The 17,746-nt window shown below is 64.3% G+C and overlaps 5 protein-coding genes across 5 annotated transcripts in view; 2 read left to right on the top strand and 3 right to left on the bottom strand.

Moving 5' to 3' along the window:
• Nucleotides 1-646: 646 nt before the first annotated feature.
• EMIHUDRAFT_247459 (hypothetical protein) lies at nucleotides 647-2,409 on the bottom strand (the record flags this gene model as incomplete). Its single annotated transcript, XM_005764857.1, has 4 exons — nucleotides 647-666; nucleotides 876-939; nucleotides 1,084-1,750; nucleotides 2,396-2,409. 4 exons carry the CDS (start codon nucleotides 2,407-2,409, stop codon nucleotides 647-649), a joined length of 765 nt encoding a protein of 254 aa, XP_005764914.1.
• A 2,603-nt stretch (nucleotides 2,410-5,012) lies between these two features.
• On the bottom strand, nucleotides 5,013-5,957 carry EMIHUDRAFT_120118 (hypothetical protein; the record flags this gene model as incomplete). Its single annotated transcript, XM_005764856.1, has 2 exons — nucleotides 5,013-5,549; nucleotides 5,679-5,957. The coding sequence occupies 2 exons, from the start codon at nucleotides 5,955-5,957 to the stop codon at nucleotides 5,013-5,015; spliced, it is 816 nt and encodes a 271-aa protein (XP_005764913.1).
• A 491-nt stretch (nucleotides 5,958-6,448) lies between these two features.
• On the bottom strand, nucleotides 6,449-8,606 carry EMIHUDRAFT_247455 (hypothetical protein; the record flags this gene model as incomplete). The annotated part of the gene is made up of 7 exons (XM_005764855.1): nucleotides 6,449-6,515; nucleotides 6,832-6,888; nucleotides 7,089-7,121; nucleotides 7,236-7,378; nucleotides 7,525-8,022; nucleotides 8,143-8,239; nucleotides 8,311-8,606. The coding sequence occupies 7 exons, from the start codon at nucleotides 8,604-8,606 to the stop codon at nucleotides 6,449-6,451; spliced, it is 1,191 nt and encodes a 396-aa protein (XP_005764912.1).
• A 3,093-nt stretch (nucleotides 8,607-11,699) lies between these two features.
• On the top strand, nucleotides 11,700-13,566 carry EMIHUDRAFT_445986 (hypothetical protein). Its single transcript, XM_005764854.1, has 6 exons — nucleotides 11,700-12,179; nucleotides 12,256-12,315; nucleotides 12,440-12,518; nucleotides 12,822-12,883; nucleotides 12,949-12,990; nucleotides 13,079-13,566. The coding sequence occupies exons 1-6, from the start codon at nucleotides 11,736-11,738 to the stop codon at nucleotides 13,394-13,396; spliced, it is 1,005 nt and encodes a 334-aa protein (XP_005764911.1). The 5' UTR covers nucleotides 11,700-11,735; the 3' UTR covers nucleotides 13,397-13,566.
• Nucleotides 13,567-16,538: 2,972 nt separating this feature from the next.
• Nucleotides 16,539-17,746, top strand: part of EMIHUDRAFT_247451 (hypothetical protein) — a gene marked incomplete at both ends in the record, with an annotated part of 2,166 nt that continues 958 nt past the window's right edge. The window contains one exon of the mRNA XM_005764853.1: nucleotides 16,539-17,158. Within this exon, the coding sequence (XP_005764910.1) occupies nucleotides 16,539-17,158 (620 nt within the window). The remainder of the gene's footprint in view (nucleotides 17,159-17,746) is intronic.

The raw sequence follows: 17,746 nt of genomic DNA, 5'->3' as shown, positions 1-17,746 counted from the left end.
GGAGCGAGGAGCGAGGAGCGAGTCGGGATGCCCGGTCCCTCAAATCGCCAAGTCAAACAAGAAAAACCGCGCCGCTGGCCGACTCTCGGAAGTACGCTGTCTTCCGTGTCTAGGCGCACGCCCACGCCCTCAGCCTCGAACTGGCCCCGCTACCTGCCGCGCAAACTGGTTGGTGGGGGGGGGAGGCGGCGTCGCCGTCGGATCGTCGTAAGCAGTGCATGCAACTTTGGTCTTTGCGCCCAGAGCTCGTGGCGCGAGCAGATGCATGCGCGGTGCTGAGAACCTGGTTCTCCAGGAGGGGCAGGCCGCGAGGAGAGACCTCACACGAGCACTCAAGGCAGGGCCCCCAGGGGGTGCCGAGAGATCACACCGCCTTTTCGTGCTCCCTGGCTCCCTGCTCCCCCCTCGGTGCCCGGTGCACCCGACACACGGTGTCTCCTGAGACGCTTCCCTGTCCAAGTATAGTAAAATGTGATCTAGTATGCAAGTGCCATCTCAGAACAGCTGTGCATCTATAGATGCTTGTGGCGTCTAAGATGGAACGCGTAACAAAAGACACGGCGCGGCTATCTCCAGGACAGCCATCGCATCCTAGAATGCCCTGTGTACCCGAGACACATGGTATCTTTGAGATGAAAAGTGCGTCCTAGAATGCGTTTTTGCATTCTAGGACGCATCGGTAAACAAAGATGGGGGGGTCGCCCCCCCAGACGCGTCTAGCCGCCGAAAGGCGGAGGGGAGGGTGGGGTCTAGCGTGCCAGGCTGGTCGGGGGCGAGGGGGTGGCCACTGCTGCCGCCTCCTTTCAGGGCGGCGGGCCGCCTTTTGGGCCGTCCGACGGCGTTGATGTGGGGGTGAAAACACACAAGCCAAACACCCGAGGCGCGCCCCCCCGGCAGCCGCTCGTGCTGGCACGGGCAGTAAGCCTGCGGGATGCGTGCCTGCTCACACGTGCGGCTCGGCGGGATTTCGTCCTCCAACAGACTGAAGCGCCACTCGGCGACGCCCGTCGGCGGCGGCGGCGCGGCAGCGGAGGCGGCGGAGGCGGCGGCGGAGGCGGCGGCGGCGGCGGCGCGTGGGCGCACTTCGGAGCTAGTGAGACCGTGCCGCCGCGCGCGCGACGACTGGCGCTGGCCCGGGCGTCCGAGGAGGACGCCGCGCAGCGTGGCGTACAGGTCGTGGGCGGTGGACAGCCGCTGCGCGTTCGTGCGCAACCGCGCCACGTCGGGCACGAGCGCGCGCGGCACGAGCAGCCGCGCCCACGGCGCGCGCTGCTCCCACTGCGTGCCCAGGTCGAGGATCTTGGGTCCGTCCTGGACGCCGTGGTCGCCGTGCACGAGGACGAGCGTGTCGGCCTCCGGGCGGCGCAGCAGGCCGTCGAGGAAGTCGGCGAGGTAGCCGTCGTACGCGGAGAGCCCCGTCATGTGCTGCGCGAGGTCCTTGCCGTACTGCCCCTCGTGCACTACGTTCGCGCTGTAGACGGCGAACTTGGGCACGCCGTCCGTGTAGCGTCGCCACATCTGCTCGAGCTGCGTGAGCGGCCAGCGCAGGTGGGCGTAGGCAGGGGCGCCGTCCCCCGGCAGGAAGGACTTGTAGCCGCGGCCGCTCCGCTCTGAGAGCCGACAGTGCAGCGCGTGCAGCTCGTGATCGATCGCCGCGCGCACGCCGGACGCGTTGATGAGCCCGTCGACGGCCCACGGCGAGCCTGTGGTGCAGATCTCCTCACCGAAGTACGTCGCGTAGCCGCGCCGCCTGGCGATGGTTCTGGCGGCGGGGTTGTGCCGGGGATAGGTGGAATGGGGCACGCGGGGGCTGATGATCTGTGGTTCTCGAGGTTCTCGAGGTGGATATCCTTTGGCCGCGTTGGGTAGCGAGGATTGGTGTGATCTGTGGGCGGGACTGAGCTAGGACTGAGGAACCACCCAACCACCCTGACCGCCTCCTCGTGGGCGGGCTACTCGGGGTCGGTCGGGCCGAGATGCGAGAAGGGGGGGGGGGAGGGGCGAGCAACGGGCAGAGCCGACTCGACGAAATTTAAGGTTGTCCCGACACCTATGCGAAAAACTTGTCAGTGCCACATATGTAAGGGGTCATTAGCAATCAAACTGATGTACTCCCCAGCATTGTCTACACCGTTACTGTAGATGCGTTCAAGAAAAAAGACGCACGAAGTGGGCCTTGGGTGACTGTGGCGATCATCCCACTATTGATCGATGCTCCACGAGATACGACCTGTCACCCGTGGCTCCACCGCGGAGTGACATATCAGCTTGAACGACAGGCCAACTTGCAGCACCCAGCAGGTTAGGGAGGGGTTCAGAAGGGTTCAGAAGGGGTTCAGAAGGGGTTCAGAAGGGGTTCAGAAGGGGTTCAGAAGGGTTCACACCATGATGCAACCGATTGGTTGGCATCCGTAGAGTGAGAGGCGCCAGGGGCCCAGCGCGGCGCCCCTTGAGTGCTTTATACCGGATTTTGATGTTAGTGGCAAAACCGCGGAACCGAAAATGGCGTTTAATTTTGCGCCCCTGCTGCGCCCCGCCTGCGGCGGCGCTGCGCGCCGCTTACGCGCGCTGCGCGCTTTCTTTTCTATCTTTTCACACTGTAATTTTACCAAAAAAATGCCCTTTTTTGCTCTCTTTTGTTGGCGCGCCTTCGCGCCGATGACGCTGCCTCTCTCCCTCCTCCTGCTCGCCTCGGACGCCCGCCCGCGGCTTCTCGCGAGCGAGGTCTCGTCCCAGCCAGTGCGTCAGCCCGTGGAGCGGCGCGTCCTCCCGTACGAGCCGCTCCTCGTCAACCGGGAGCGACGCGGCCGCGACCAGCGCCACTCGTGGGTGCGCGGCGTGGCGGCGCTGCACCCGGCGCTGCGGCTCTCGGCTGCGGCGGCGGCGCTCGCGCTCGTCGCCGCTCGCAGCGGCCTTGGCGACGACGTCTGCCTCGCGCTGCGGCTCGGAGGCAGCCTCCTCGCCTGCGCCGCGGCGCTCGAGCTCGGTTCGGCGGCGGCGATTGCGGCGGCGGCGGTGTTGGTGGCGGTCGTGTCGTGGGTGCGCGGCGAGCGGGAGGAGTCGCGCGACTTTGAGCTGACCGAGCTCGGCCTCGCTGCCGCCGCCTCGAGCGCGTCGTATGCTCCGCCAGGCCGCCTTCTGCTAGTGATGCTCCTGCTAGTGATGCTCTGCTGGTGATGACAGTGAAAGAGGCGAGAAACAGCGAAGCCATGACTGAGGCACCGGAAGCTGTGGGTGGGCGCAGGAGCGGAGAGACGGCCACACGGGGATCAACAACAACAACAACAACAACAACAACAACAACAACAACAACAACAACAACAACAACAACAACAACAACAACAACAACAACAACCACACACACACACACACACACACGCACACACACACACACACACACACACACACACGCACGCACGCACGCACGTATACAAGGCACGCACGCACGCACGCACGCACACAGAGAGAGAGGGAGAGAGGACACGAAACAAGACACTCAGCCAGCTGGGGCTGTCCAACACTGACCCCGTGTGGACTTGAGGCGAGCAGGCGGCCGGCCGGAGTAGCTGTCAAGAGCTGTGAAGAGACGCTGTTCACACCTCCACCCGTGCGGGCAGGCGGCCGGCTGGAGGAGCTGCACGCGAGGGGCGTCGACTCGCGCAACTGGAGAGAGGACCGCTCTCTGTCGACAGACGTGGTCGCGGTGCTGTACAACAGGCACACCCAGACCTGCCATGTGGAGGTGTGAACAGCGTCTCTTCACAGCGGTGCTGTACAACAGGCACACCCAGACCTGCCTGGTCGCCTTCCGCGGCAGCGCCACCCTCGGCGACTGGAAGTCAAACGTCCACCACGTGCTACCGGGCAACGAGCGCGACTCGACGCCTCCAGGAAGTGTCTAGGAAGTGTCTAGGAAGTCGCTAGGTGCTTCCGGGCAACGAGCGCGACTCGACCGCCTTCCGCGCGGCGCTCGAGGTCGCGCGGGCGGCGCAGCTAACCCTAACCCTAACCCAAACCTTGACCCTAACCCTAACCCTAACCCTAGGTCGCGCGGGCGGCGCAGCTGCGGTATGCGCTGTACCGCCGCATCCGGCTGACGGGGCACTCTCGCGGAGGCGAAGACCCAAGAGACACGAGAGGACACGAGAGGACACGCGATGACACGAGAGGACACACACGAGAGGACACGAGATGGCCCGAGAAAAGAAGAGGGCACGGCAGAGGACCCGAGACGGCACGAGATGACACGAGATGATCCGAGATGACCCGTGATGACACGAGATGATCCGAGGTTGCACGAGATGTAGGCACGATGGCGGACTGGGTCGGCAGGCAGCTGGGCCTGCCCTCGCTGCAGATCAACCCCGGCATGGGCGTGAAGCTGTTTCGGCGAGACGACGACCCTGCGGTGGAGTCGCTCACCGCTCGCTCCTTTGACCTTGTGTCGGTGATGGAGGCGCTGCACGCGCGAGACCGGCGAGTCGTCTTTCGGTGGCCTCGCCACGCCCTCCTCTCCGCCGCCCTGCACCTCCTCCTCCTCGTCGTCTCGCTCGCCGCCCTCCTCGCCTCCCCCGCGCCGGGGTGGGCCCGCACCTCTGGCGCCGCCGGCGTGGTCGCGGCGCTGCTCGCGTACGCCTACTGGATGCACTCGGTGCTGCGGTTCACGCCACGCTGAAGCGGTAGTGCCGCACTAGTAAAGGCTAAAGCCGTAGCCCGTAGTGCTGTGGCGTGTGGGTACTCTAGAGCTAGAGGAGGCTTTTTTTTTAGAGCCTTTAGGTCGCGCCAGCCCTGCGTTTTGTGTGTGCTTGTGTTCTGTGAATGCAATCCGCCGAGTTCACCTCTTCACGACATGGTCATGCGTTTGCCGAGAATAAACAATAATTCAAACGTAAGTTTCGAATACAACAGCTACACTCGTAAGTGCGCCACAGCCCACACACACATCCTATCATTATATTAACGCGTTCCACGCTCTCGTCCCTGGAAGAGCGGGCGGTGTGCAATCATGCCTCTCATCCGAATGGCCATCCGCCGGGCCGTCCGGACCCACCCCCAAACCCGCCCCCTTTGCCTCCCGCCATCTCCTGCTTGAGCTGCTCCTCGAGGCTGAGCGCGGGCTCCCCCTCCTCCTCCTCCCCCTCCTCCTCCTCCTGCGCCGCCTCCGCCACCGTGTCAAACGGGTTGGGCAGCGAAAACGGCATCCCGAAGGCCGGCTTCGCCTGCGGTTCTGGCGCTGGCGGCGGCGGCGGCGGAGGCGGCGGCGGCGGCGGCGCCTCGAAGGGGTTCCCGAAGCTCATCCCAAACGCCTGCTGCTGCTGCTGCGGCGGCGGCGGCGGCGGAGGCAGAGGCGGAGGCTGCTTGCGCGGCGCTTTGGTTGGCGCGACTGAGCCGAAGTACTCGATGGTGACGTCCTTCTTCTGGCACCTCGCAACGCACGCCGGCACCCGCCTGCCGTCCACGACCACGTCGCAGACTCGACAGTGGCCCTCCATGCATGAGTATTTTATTGGGATGCCCGACTGCCGCGCCACGTCGGCCAGCTTCTGTCCCTGTGCAAACGCAGCCGGCGGCGGTCTCGGCGTCTCGTGCGTGGGACGGAGCCTCGGGTGCGTGTCGCGCGGGCGGCAGAGTGTGTGAGCTAACGGCTGTCTCAAGCATCTTTGTTTTGCCGGCACGACCTGGGAGGTCGAAACGGGCTGCTGCTCCCAAAAGTTGTCGGGCTTGGGGCCCTTCCAAGTAATCGTCTTTAGCTCCACCTCTTTGCTCAGGCCGGCGCCCTCGCGCTTCCCGAGCGTCTCGTCGTTCTTCATTGACTCTGCGAGCGCGTCGAAGAGGCCCATGCGGACTGCGGCGCGGCGGTGTGCGGAGGCTACGGAGCGCGGGCGAGTGGCGGCGAGGCCGGATGCCACGGAGCGCGGGCGAGTGGCGGCGAGGCCCAGCAAAAGGGCGACGGCCATTTGGAGGAAGACCACTTCCGCGACGCTTCGCTCTTCCTGGTGTCCTGTCGGTGTGTGTCAAAAAGAATTTCAAAACCAGAGGTATTCTGCGGGGGAACCCCAAAGCGCGGAGCCAATCGGTGAGCATCGAGCATCAGCTCCGAGTAGAGGGTGCGTCCGCCGCTAGGAGAAACCCAGGGAGCGCGGACCTCCTGAGACGTTTCGCAAAAGCATGCATGCGGGGCGACGCTGCCTCTTTGCCGCTCGCTCGAGACGTGCGTGGCCGTGGCTCCGCGCAGCTCGTCTTTTCGCGGCTTCCAAAGAGCTCGAGGCGCTGCAGAGGCCGATTGCACGGAGCACGCTAAAGGCTACACACTCGCACGTGACTTGCAGAGTGGCTCTCCCAGGCACTCACCCCACGGCAGAGGCACGCCAGCCCCGGGCAGCCGGCCGTCGCTCGCCTAAGCGCCTAAGCGGCCTAAGCGGGGGGTGCTCTTAGGGTGCTTAGGCGCTTAGGCGGCCCTTGCGAGCGTGGCGGCGTCGTAAATACAAGTGACTCCGATGACACTCACAATGCTCCTGCTAGTGTCATGGAGGGGGCAAAGCCGTTATGAAGAGCGCGAGAGCGAGCGCCGAGAGGGCCCAGCTTCTGAGCAGCAGCCCGCCTGATCATGCAGCCCACTTGCCGATTGCTCTCCGACGCCGTGCCGAGCGAAACCTTTTCCTTCGAAGCCCGGCGACGTAGCCGGGCGAGCGGAATAGGGCAGCCCTAAAGAGCACCTTGAGGCCGTTCAATAGAGCCCGTGTTATAGTCGAGGGTCGATCGCCGGCCGGCGCAGTGCTGCTCTGACCGCTCCGCCAGGCCGCCGCCGGGCCGCGCCGCGGAGACGTGCACATAGGCAAGTTGGTATTTTCATGTATGAACTTCAAAATAACATTGGCTAATCTAATCCTACTCATCGCAACGCGCCAGGAACACCCCCACACTATAGGGGGTCATTGTGTAGCCCTGCTTAGAAGGAAAAGGTTTACTGCATTGGTCCGGCCGATGGCTCACCGTGTAGTCGGCCAGAGCTCTCGGGCGGGAGTCAGCTTGGCTGGCGCGCGCACTGCATGCGGAAAGGAGCAAAACTCATTCTATAGCTCACAGACCTCTCGTAAGGGAATGCGTACCGCACGTTGCGGCTGCGCCCGCGGCTTCACAGATCACACCGGACCACACCGCCTCGGCAGTTCGCACATCTGACTTATAGGAGCTCGGCTGGTTCGTGTGTCAGAAACTGAGACCGAGGCCACCACCGACGGAAAAACGACTCGTTCACAAAGACGTCGTCCATCACGTGGTTTGCAGTCGTCCCGCGCGCGGCGATCATCCCGGCGTAGCTCATGCCAGCCCGAAGCAGCCGCCGGAAGATCGGTGCTCGATGACCGTCGCCGCGCGCCTGGGGATCACGATGAAATGGGGGTCACGGAAATATACGCGAGCGACGTGGTGGGCGTGTGGGCTGACTACTCAGTCTCGGCGGTGAAGGGGGTCCCAGCGGTGCAGCACGGCCAAGGTCGCGCCTCGCGCCTCCACCACAAGTACCCCGAGCGAGAGCGTGCGCCCGAGAGCGCGCGCGAGAGTGTTGATCACGCTCAGCTCACACCCCTCGCAGTCGAGCGAAAAGAAGTCGAGCCGCCGCACGGCGAGTCTTGCCAGCGCTTCGTCGAGCGGCACGCACGGGACTTGGATCGAGCCCGCTCTGTGGGTGTGGCGCCCCGTAGCGCGCTCAGCAGTTGTCGTGCCCCGCTGGATTCTGCCCCCATAGAATCCGCTTGCGGTGAAAGGCACAAAGCTGTACTCCTCACACACCGCTGCGTTGATCTTGACAGCGTTTGGCCGTGCTTGCAGCAGCTTCTCAAAGGATGCTGGGCTCGCCTCGACTAAAACCCCGGTCCAGTTGAGGCAGCGGTCAAACACGAGCGTTGTTGACTCCACCTCCCCGTCGCCGCCGCCTAGCTCGAGGTAGGTCGGCTGCCCAAGCGCCGCCAACGGCCTGCCGCTGTCGCGGTCGGTAAAAAAGGAGCGGAGCACCGCAGCGTCCTCGCCTCGCGCCGAGGAGCATGGCATGTACCGACCCGTGAACGGAGGGCTGCGCATGGCGTGCGGGAGGCGCCGGAGGAGCGAGCTGTGTACTACCCGAGAGGGCAGGAGCTCGGGCACCCAGCCATGCTTCAACACGGCCGCCAGCGGGAGCGACTCGCCATCGCCGAGGTTGACCGTGACGTTTGAACCCCGATGTTTGAGTCCTCGAGCCGTCCTGCAAGGGAAGCAAGGCACAGTCGGCCAGGAAAGACGATGCCCACTAACTACTCAGCGCCCGAACCGTACCTGCACCGCTGCATAAGCCAGGTGCGGTTGATCCCGGGGCGAGTAAAGATGTCGGTGTAGTCGAGGCTGGATGGACTTGCGAGCTCACGCTCGTCCTTCACCACAGCTGAACTATGAAACACCTCGTCCGCTGGCAAGCGGGCGAGTCCATCGATGTTACAATGGCTGCAGCCGCGCTGGACGGTGGTTGGCTCTCGCTCCCACTTGCTGTGTGCGCTCTGCCAAGCGGCAAAGCTCTCACAGGGCTGCTGAAAGGAGCAGATCCGCGCGTTGTCGAGCACCTTCGCTGGCGTCATTGTCTCCGCGTCGTGCAGGTCCGCGCACGCGGTGGGGAGGAGCAAGAGAACAAAGTGCCGGTGGATACGTCTTCTGCAGAACAAAGTGCCCGTCGGTGCCCGCTGAAAGAAAGAATTTTCCAACCCACAGAAAGAATCCTCCAATCCCTCCCTTGGGTTATGCTGCTGCTGCTGCTGTTACCTCCGGTCCACACGGGTACTCCCGTGGGATATCCGCGTTCTTTTCTTTCGAAAGAAAGAAAGCAGACACAAACCGCGCAAAAAAGTCGTCGAGGTCAAAAATAATTTCTAGCTTTCGCCCTCGCGCGCCCGGGGTTGGGGCGAGGGAGGCTGGCGAGAAAAAAGAATTTGTCGGGTGCCCAAGCAGTGGCTTTGGTTATCCTGCGTCGACGGCGTCGACGCTGACCTGGATATCCCGCAAAAAGAGCGCCTAACCTCGTCTCATCGTCGATGCTGCTATGCATCTTCTACACCGCGCTCGCGGTGCTCGGTCTGGGCTCATCGGCCTTTGCGCTCTCCTCATGTGGGTGTGGCGGCCTATCCGTGCCGGTGCGGGCAGAGCTGCGTGCGGTGCGGCACACCTCTGACGCCAAGAACGACGCGCTGTCAATCGACGGTTGCCCGGGGCACGTGAGCTGGAAAGACGCACCCTTCCCCAACGCCCTGGAGCCCGAGGAGCCGAGCCGCGTGCACTGGCTTCGCTCCCTCTTCACGCAGCAGGAGGCCGCCTCCGTGGTACGATTGCTGACACCAGCCGTTTTCAGCGCCGCTGCCGACTCAACGGATCACCTGCCGGCCTTTGAGCTCTACCTGCTTGGCGGAGGCAAGCCGGCCGCTGGAGAACCGGGGGACGCGGGACGGCTCGAAGCCGTCCGCTCGCTGGTTCTCCCGCGCCTGGTGGCGTGCGTCACGCCCTTTGTCCGAAGCAAATTCGGGTGCGCCGAGTGCCTGCCGTGCATCTCGCTGGCTCGACGGTACACACCCTCGGAGCGCACCCTCGTGCGGCCGCACCGCGATGCGCTCGCACGCGTGACCGTAGTAGTGGAGCTGCAGCCTGCAGACGGCTCCTCTCCCGCTGCGGCGGCCAAAGCGGGTGGGCTATTCATCCAGAAGAGCGAGGACTCGAATGTGAGCATGGTGCCAATGCGCGCGGGCGATGCGTTTCTCCATGATTACTCCCTAATGCACGGAGTAAAGCTATCGTGCGAGACGTGTACCCGCTATTCGCTCGTCGTGTGGTATCGCGAGGACGGCGAGCGCTGCGCGGCTGGCGGCGGCGTCGAAAGCGCGACGCGCATGTACCGCCGCTCGGCGAGGGCTGGGGTGCGCATTCATGTATTCCAACTATCTCCAGCTATCTTCATTGTATTCGTAGCCTGCACAATACCGAATTCACGCTCTGACGTGGGTGTATTCACGTAGGTGCCCGAGGGTCTTTACACCTGGGCGAGGCACGCATTACAGATCGACTTTGATGGCAACTATGCAGTGGGCGCAAACGCCCTGGCAGTGGTGCGATCGGAGCCAAGTGCGAGCACCGCCGATGCCACCTTCATCGTTCGCGAGGCGCTCGAGTTTCTCTCGAGAGCTGTGACGGAGCACGTCCACGGCGACGCGTGCGTGTTTCTTGCCGAGCTGCATCTAAAGGGCGTGCCAGGGGCGCTCGAGCCGGACGCCACGACTGCAGAGCGCTATCGGCAGCGCGCAAGAGGCATGGGCGGCAGCGAACTCGCTGCGTGGGAGAAGACGCGAGGAGAGGAGCTCGACAGGGCGTTGCAAGAGCAGCACCCAGTTGCTGCCGGCGATGCTGCGGGCGTGGCGAAAGTCTGCCTCTACCAGTTTGATGACCGAGCGGACGAGGCCCTGGGCAGTCAGATCAAGCTCACCGAGCTGAATCGCCAACGGTCAGAGCCCCCGACAGCACCACCTGACAGCACCTGACAGCAACAGCCCAACGTCTGACAGCAGAAGCAGCCTGACAGCTCCGACAGCTCCTCGACAGGTGCGAGGCGGACCCGGCGTGCATACGGCACACCTTCCAGCGGACGACCGCCGCGGGCATTCCACCGTGGTACGCGAGCACACCATCAAACTATTAGCCTAATAACGTAGCTAATTATTAGCGTGTACCTAATAACGTTGTTATTAAGCATTCTTAGCCAAGGCCCCGCGTATTAGCTGCTAATAACAGCCTGATAATCTGGGCTTGGGCTATCAAGTCGGTTATTAGCTGCTAATATGGACTATCAGCTGTGCTAATATAGGTGGAGCAAGGTGTACCTCGTACGCGAGCAACTGCAGAGCGTGCCCGACTGCGACGTCGTCGCTTGGCTTGACACCGACGCCGTGGTGAACGCGGCGCCGTCCGCCATCGCGGCGCGGCTTGGGAGCGCGAGCATGCTCATCTCGCGCGACCTGCCCATTTATGGCGACTGCGCGGCCGCCACCTGCGGCGACGACGACTTCAACGCCGGTGTCTGGGCCGTCCGCAACTCTGTTGCGGGGCGCAAGCTGATGGACGCATGGTGGGAGCTCTTTCGGGCCGACGCGTACAACCTCACACCCAACATCCCAGGCGGGATCAGAAGGGGACTCCACACCGGACACCGCCCGGGCACAGCCCCCCTACCCGTCGGATCGCACAGAGGGCCCCCTCGGAGCAGCCCACACACAATCACGCATCGGCAGATTGAGTGCCTGAGTCAGGCAGACAGCACAGACAAGAGGAGAGAGAGGAGAGGAGAGAGAGAGAGAGAGGAGAGAGGAGAGGGTGAGGGTGTGAACACACGTGAGGAGTGGGGGAGGGTGTCTGTGGTGGGCTGTAGTCCTACTACGTGGTGACAACCACGCGCCCCTCAGGAGCTTAAAGTAGAGTGTTTGGGTGTCAAAACACCGGGTCGGCGCCAGGCTTATCTCTCTCTCTCTCTCTCTCTCTCTCTCTCTCTCTCTCTCTCTCTCTCTCTCTCTCTCTCTCTCTCTCTCTCTCTCTCTCTCTCTCTCTCTCTCCCTCTCTCTCTCTCTCTCTGCTTTCGCGCTGCCGGGTTTTCTTTTTTCTTTCCCATTATGCGAGCTACCCTCTCTCGACTTCTGGCACCGCCACCGCCACCGCTGACTGGGAGACGGACTAGCATGCTCCTCCTCCCGACGATCGTGGCCGCAGCCTTGTCGCCGGGCGTTCCCGGCGCGCGCCGCGGCGCCGTCCATAGCGCCGTGTCACGCCTCGCCATGCAGCAGACCTCGTCGCCGAAGGGCGTCGTGATCACCGGCGGCGCTGGCGGCGTCGGCTACGCCTACGCGGACGAGTTCCTGGCGCGCGGGCACTGGGTGGTGATCTGCGACGTCAAGGACCCGGAGCCGGCCGTGATGGCGCTGCGGCAGAAGCACGGCGGCGGCCTCGGCCGCATCTACGGCTGCACCACCGACGTCTCGTCTGCCGAGTCTGTGGGCGCTCTCGCGCAGTTCGCAAAGGAGCAGATCGGGACGGTACACTACTGGATCAACAACGCGGGCATCAACGGCGGTCGCCGTCCCTTCACCTCCCTCTCCACCCAGACCGTCGAGGCAGTCGTCAAGGCTCGCGCCGTCCACTTTCTGCGCTGCGCCTGAGACTCGGCCGCACTGCGCCTGACGCCGGCCGGTGCGGGAGCAGGTCAACCTGATCGGTGTGCTCCTCTGCACCCTCGAGGCCATCAAGCTCATGCGAACGCAGGTCCGCCAGTCGCCCCGCCCGGCCCGTGCGATCCGAGAAGCGCGCGCTGAGAGAGTGCGCATGGGGCGGCACTCGCGGAGAAGCCGCGGGCGCGTGCGCTCACCGCCGGCGCCCGCGCCCGCAGCGCGGCGTCGAGTCGCACGTCTTCAACACCGTCGGCTCCGGCGTCAAGGGCGGCGGCACTCCTGGCTACGCCTGCTACGGCGCGAGATTTAGCCGAGAGGCAGCCGGGAGGCAGCCGGGAGGCAGCCGGGAGGCAGCCGGGAGGCAGCCGGGAGGCAGCCGGGAGGCAGCCGGGAGGCAGCCGGGAGGCAGCCGAGAGGCAGCCGAGAGGCAGCCGAGAGGAGAGAGGCAGAGGCACTCCTGGCTACGCCTGCTACGGCGCACAGAGCACGCGCGGCACCATTCCTCCCTTCCGCGCGTCTCTCGCCCGCCCGCGACTGCCGCCCTTGCGCGGCGCCTCTTTTTGCGCGCACAGGCGCGCGTGTGTGTGGCGGTGTGGGTAGGCGCGACGAAGCGCGGGCTGCCGCAGCTGACCGACTCTCTCGTCAAGGAGCTCGACGACGGGGTGGAGGGGGACGAGCCCGACGACAGCTGTGAACAGCGTCTCTTCACACCTCTGGCTGTGAACAGGTGGAGGGGTACGAGCCCGACGAGGCGGCGCGCGGCGCAAAGGCGACCCGAGAGACGGACGCGGCCGAGAGGGCAGCTTCTGGGCTCACAGCACACGCACGCCCACGCCCTGCCGCACCCGACCGCGCAGGTGAACGTGCACACGCTCTCGCCGGGGATGGTCTTCACGGACTTGCTGCTCAACGACTCGACGCCCAAGCTGCGCAAGTTCCCGTTCGGCGTGCTCGCTGCCCAGCCCCCCGAGGTGGCGCAGGACCTGGTGCCAAAGATACTCGCGACGAGCGGCAACGGCCAAAAGGTCGAGTTCCTCACCACGGACCGCATCCTGACCAAGTTTTTCGAGCGGTTCGTGCAGGGCAAAAAGTCCGAGTACATTGATGACAACGGCAATGTCATCAAGGTACCGGGCGCCCAGTACCTCGACAACGGCGTGCGCGTCCAGTATTAGCGGAGGTAGGAGTTGCGCGAGAAAGCGCAGATCAGAGCTGGACACCTGTGTACAGTGCACGGAGCTTCAGCCCCTGTAGCGACCTAGCGAATCGCGGCGTGTCGCTGTGTAGATGCGCAGTGACCTGCTCGCGAGTGATTTTCCGTTCGAGGAAAACTCGCGCGCTCAAATACCCGGGGTATTCGTGACCCAGCACCTCAGGGGATGTGCGCCGGGGCCCCTGGAACCTGGTTTGTGGAGCTCCCAGCTCCCACACCTGTCTAGACCCAGTCCTGAGCCTGTCCAGACAGCGTCCAGACATTGTCCACAGTCCAGACAGCGTCCAGACACAGCGCGTTAGAGGGTGCGCAGCGTCCGAATCTAAAATCTGAGGATTCAGGATTCAGGCATCGCTTCAGTGGGGCCAAAGTGAGTTTATGGATGTGTGAGAACGGTACGGGACACGAGGAGTCACGCGGACCGACTCGTCGGTGACTCTGCTGCACGGCGTTTCAGAATTTTCCTCAGCGTGAGCGAGACGTGGAAGAGTGCCACCGTCGGGTAGGACGGGTCGGCCCGGAGCATCAGAGTAGCCGTCGTGGTCGCGGCGAGCAGCGCCGGCCACTCCGGCGCCGCGTCGGCAACATGGGAGCATGTCCACCGCCACTTCGCGGTCGCAGCGCTGTTTGTCGCCCGAAACGCCGCATATCCCTCTGGCGGGCCAAAGATCGACTCGCATGTCGATTTTGACTCGACGGCGGCATGGAGGCATCACGTCTCCATGCCGCCGTCAAGTCGGAGCCAGTCTGCGGCGACCACAGCGCTCACCGCAAGCTGAAATCCCACACCGGTGGATTTTGGGCGCTGCGCACCCCCTAAGCCGCCGCACGTGTGTGTGTGTGTGTGTATGTGTGTGTGTGTGTGTGCAAGCGCCGTCGCAACTGCCATGTCGGCAGGTTGTAGGCTGGTGCTCTCGCCCCGCTGGCGGCGCGGACCGGTGCCGCGGCTCCGAGCCCTCCTGTGGGCCCGCGGCGGCTCGCCGTCGCGGTGCCGAACAATGTCATCGGTCCGGATTCATCCCGGCGTGCCGCCGGTGACGCTTCTTCGCCGAAATTTTGCTCAAGCTCTTTGTCGACAAAGCTGTGCCCGAGCTCCTGCTGCTCGACTGCGCGGCGGAACCGGCCCCTGGATGCTGAGATGTGAGGCGCCGGCACCGGGGCTACAACGCGGGGCCATCTCCGGGCTGTCTCGGGCAACCTCAAAATTGGCGCCTCTCTCTGCTGCTGCTGCTGCTGCTGGTGCTGCTGCTGCTGCTGGTGCAGATGCTGCTGCTGGTGCGGCTCGGCTCTCCGACTCGACTCGCCGCGGGCGTCGCGGGCATCTGACGCGGCGGGCGGCGTCGCGGGCGGCAGCGATCGCGGCTCGACGGTGGAGGCGGAGGGTGGTGGCTGTGGTGGACCTTTGAGTTTATTTAATGGTCGAGTACGAGGACTGGGGGGTCAACCGGGAGGCAGGGGGTCAACCAGGCGACGGAGGACCGTGGGCCATCGCGGGGACGGGCCCGCCGGAGGCGCGCCCGGTAGATCCGGACGGTCTCACCCGGTGGGAGGCACTGAGGCGTCTAGGACGCTCCACTCTACCTTAAGCTCCTGAGGGGCGCGTGGTTTTACCCACGTAGTAGGACTACAGCCCACCACAGACCCACCCTCCCCGCTCCACACGCGTGCAAACTCCCTCACCCTCTCCCCTCTCCTCTCTCTCTCTCTCTCCTCTCTCTCCTCTCCTTGTCTGTGCTGTCTGCCTGACTCAGGCACTAATTCTGCCGATGCGTGATTGCGTGTGGGGCTGTGGGCTGCTCCGAGGGGGCCCTGTGCGATCCGATGGGTAGGGAGTCTGTGCCCGGGCGGTGTCCGGTGCGGAGTCTCTCTCTGATCCCACCTGTGGTGTTGGGTGTGAGGTCGTGGACGCTTCGATCCCAAGGGGGGGAGCCGAGCCCACTCATAACCAACTCTCAGGGGCAGTAGGTGGGCGAGCCTCGAGCGCGCTCATCTCGATCGTCAAGGCGTCGCTACGCGCGGTCTTCCGCGGGGGGAGCTTCGTCGACGGGTGCGGGATCGCGGCGCAGTCAGTGCCGTGGCGATGCCTCCGGCTGTTTGCGGCGGGCGGCTTGGATGCTGCTCGCTGCGATGGCGAAAAACTCGTCTCGCCGCACACCAAGGGCTTATGCTCTGGCGAGATGTGAGGCGCAACCATGCGCCCAGGAGGGGAGAGGGCGCATGCGTAACGACGCTGCTAGAGATGCGCGAATTCGAGGCGCCGTGCGACGTTTGAGGCGGACAGCCCTAGGCGACACGGCGTCTGTGCTCGTGTTTATTGTGCTCGTGTTCAAGCAAGAAGCATCAGTGCGGGTACATGCGGTCCTACCACTGCACACAGTGCTTCCCGGACCCGAGCCAGGTTGGCTACGCGATCTGCAGCCCGGTCGGGACAAAAGCTGGCGACCCTCACCGGCTTTGCCAAGCACCTGCTCGAAGAGGAGCCGTCGCATCGGGCACAGCAGCACCCCCCCGCCGCGACGCGGCGATCGTCCATCGCCGTACCGGCGACCTGAGCCTGCGCCTGCGCCGGCAGCGGCGGCGCCGGCCGCCGCGGCGCCGGCAGCCGCAGTGCCCCGTGCGCGCCGCCGCATCATCTAGAGGTGAGACGGGGTGAGTGGCGAGTGTGCGGCGGCCGGAGGGCGCGTCAGACGACCGCGAGGGCGGCCCACATGCGGAGTGACTTTTAGAAGTCACCCCGTTTCGGGCGTCTCACCGGCGTACTTGAGGTGCTTCAGACGGACGCAGTGGGCTGTCGGCAAGGTAGGTGAGTGTCTAGGGGTCATCTCTAGGCTGGTTAGCCTTGATTTTGATCAAAGATCGGCGCAAGAAACGGTCGCGATGCCTCGTGTTTGAAGAGTGACTTCTCGAAGAGGGGTACCCGGAGAATCCCCAGCTGCGGAAACGTAGTGTCGCTCAAGAGGTGCGATACTGCGGGGGAGTGTAAGGTGCCTATACGGGCTTCCAAAGACATGCGCTTTGGAGCCACCCCAAGTTGAACCTCTGGCGTTTTGTGAGAGGGCGGTCAACTCCGCCCGGCGAGCTGTGACCAGTCAGCAGCAGAGAGGATGAAGCGCAAGCATTCCAACACAGCGGCGCTGGCGAACACCCACACGGACACTGCTCCTCCGCCAGCGGCAGCAGCGGAGCCGGCGGCGAGAGAGCGTGTGGCGGAGGGCTTGAGCTTGCACCTCTCCAGCAACAGCACCGGGTACAGGGGCGTGCGGGAGCACTCTGGCCGCTTCCAGGCGCAGCGCATGGTGGACGGGAGGGCGGACTACCTGGGCACCTTCGGCACGGCGGTGGAGGCGGCGGTGGCGTACGCGCGGGCTGCCGGCGAGTACCAGCCTCCGGCGGTAGCGACGGAGGCGGAGGGCTTGCGCCTGCACCTCTCGAGCAGAGGCAGGACCGGCTACAAGGGCGTGTATATTCACAGAGGGCTGATGACTCCGGCCCAACGGATGGACGCGCCGCCGCGTGTCGTGCTGGGACTGCCCTTCTTTGCGCAGGTGGACGGAAGACCCGCGCAGGGCTTAGGCTCTTACGCCACGGCGGTGGAGGCGGCGGTGGCCTACGCGCGGGCGGTCGGGGAGTACACGCCTCCACCTCCGCCACCGGCAGCAGCCGAGCCAGCGGCGGCGCCAGCAGCGGCAGAGCCAACTACGCAGGCTCCGGTGACGCAGGCCCGGTGGCGGCAGAAGCGTGTCCACGACACGTCCTGGCCACCCCCCCCATAGGCAGCCAAGGTGATGCGCGTCGCCAAGGCTGAGCAGCAGCGGCGGCTGCAGGAGCAACAGCGGCAGCATCTGCAGGAGCAACAGCGACGGTTGCAGGAGCAGAAGCCGCTGCTGCAGGAGCAACAGCGGCGGTTGCAGCAGGAGCAACAGCGGCGGTTGCAGGAGCAGAGGCGTCTCTTCGAGGAGGTGGCCAGCCACACACACACACACACGCACCGCTCACCCACGCGCACTGGGCCTTGCACTTTTCATGCCGAGGGGCTCCTGTCGCCTAGACGTGGAGTCGCGAGGGTCGCCCCCCCCCTTGCCCCACCATTTTGTGTGTGAGGGGACGTTTGCACCTTACCTTGCCTTAAGTTGTCAACTGTCTCAACGTTCGCTCCTGGTTCTCTCTGTTCTATGTTTCTTAATTTGTCGAATATCCTTCTCCAGTCTCCAATATCATTTTTTTCTTCTCTCGTTTACTCTCTTTCTCTTAGTTGGTCTACTTCCCTCTTTGCACTCATTTGTAATTTCTTTCCGATGCTCCTATTACTTTT

This window comes from Emiliania huxleyi (genome assembly GCF_000372725.1).
Source record: "Emiliania huxleyi CCMP1516 unplaced genomic scaffold EMIHUscaffold_579, whole genome shotgun sequence".
NCBI classification, from domain to species: Eukaryota; Haptophyta; order Isochrysidales; family Noelaerhabdaceae; genus Emiliania; species Emiliania huxleyi.
Note: the sequence above shows the minus strand (reverse complement) of the source record. Positions and strands in the feature narration are given on the sequence as shown.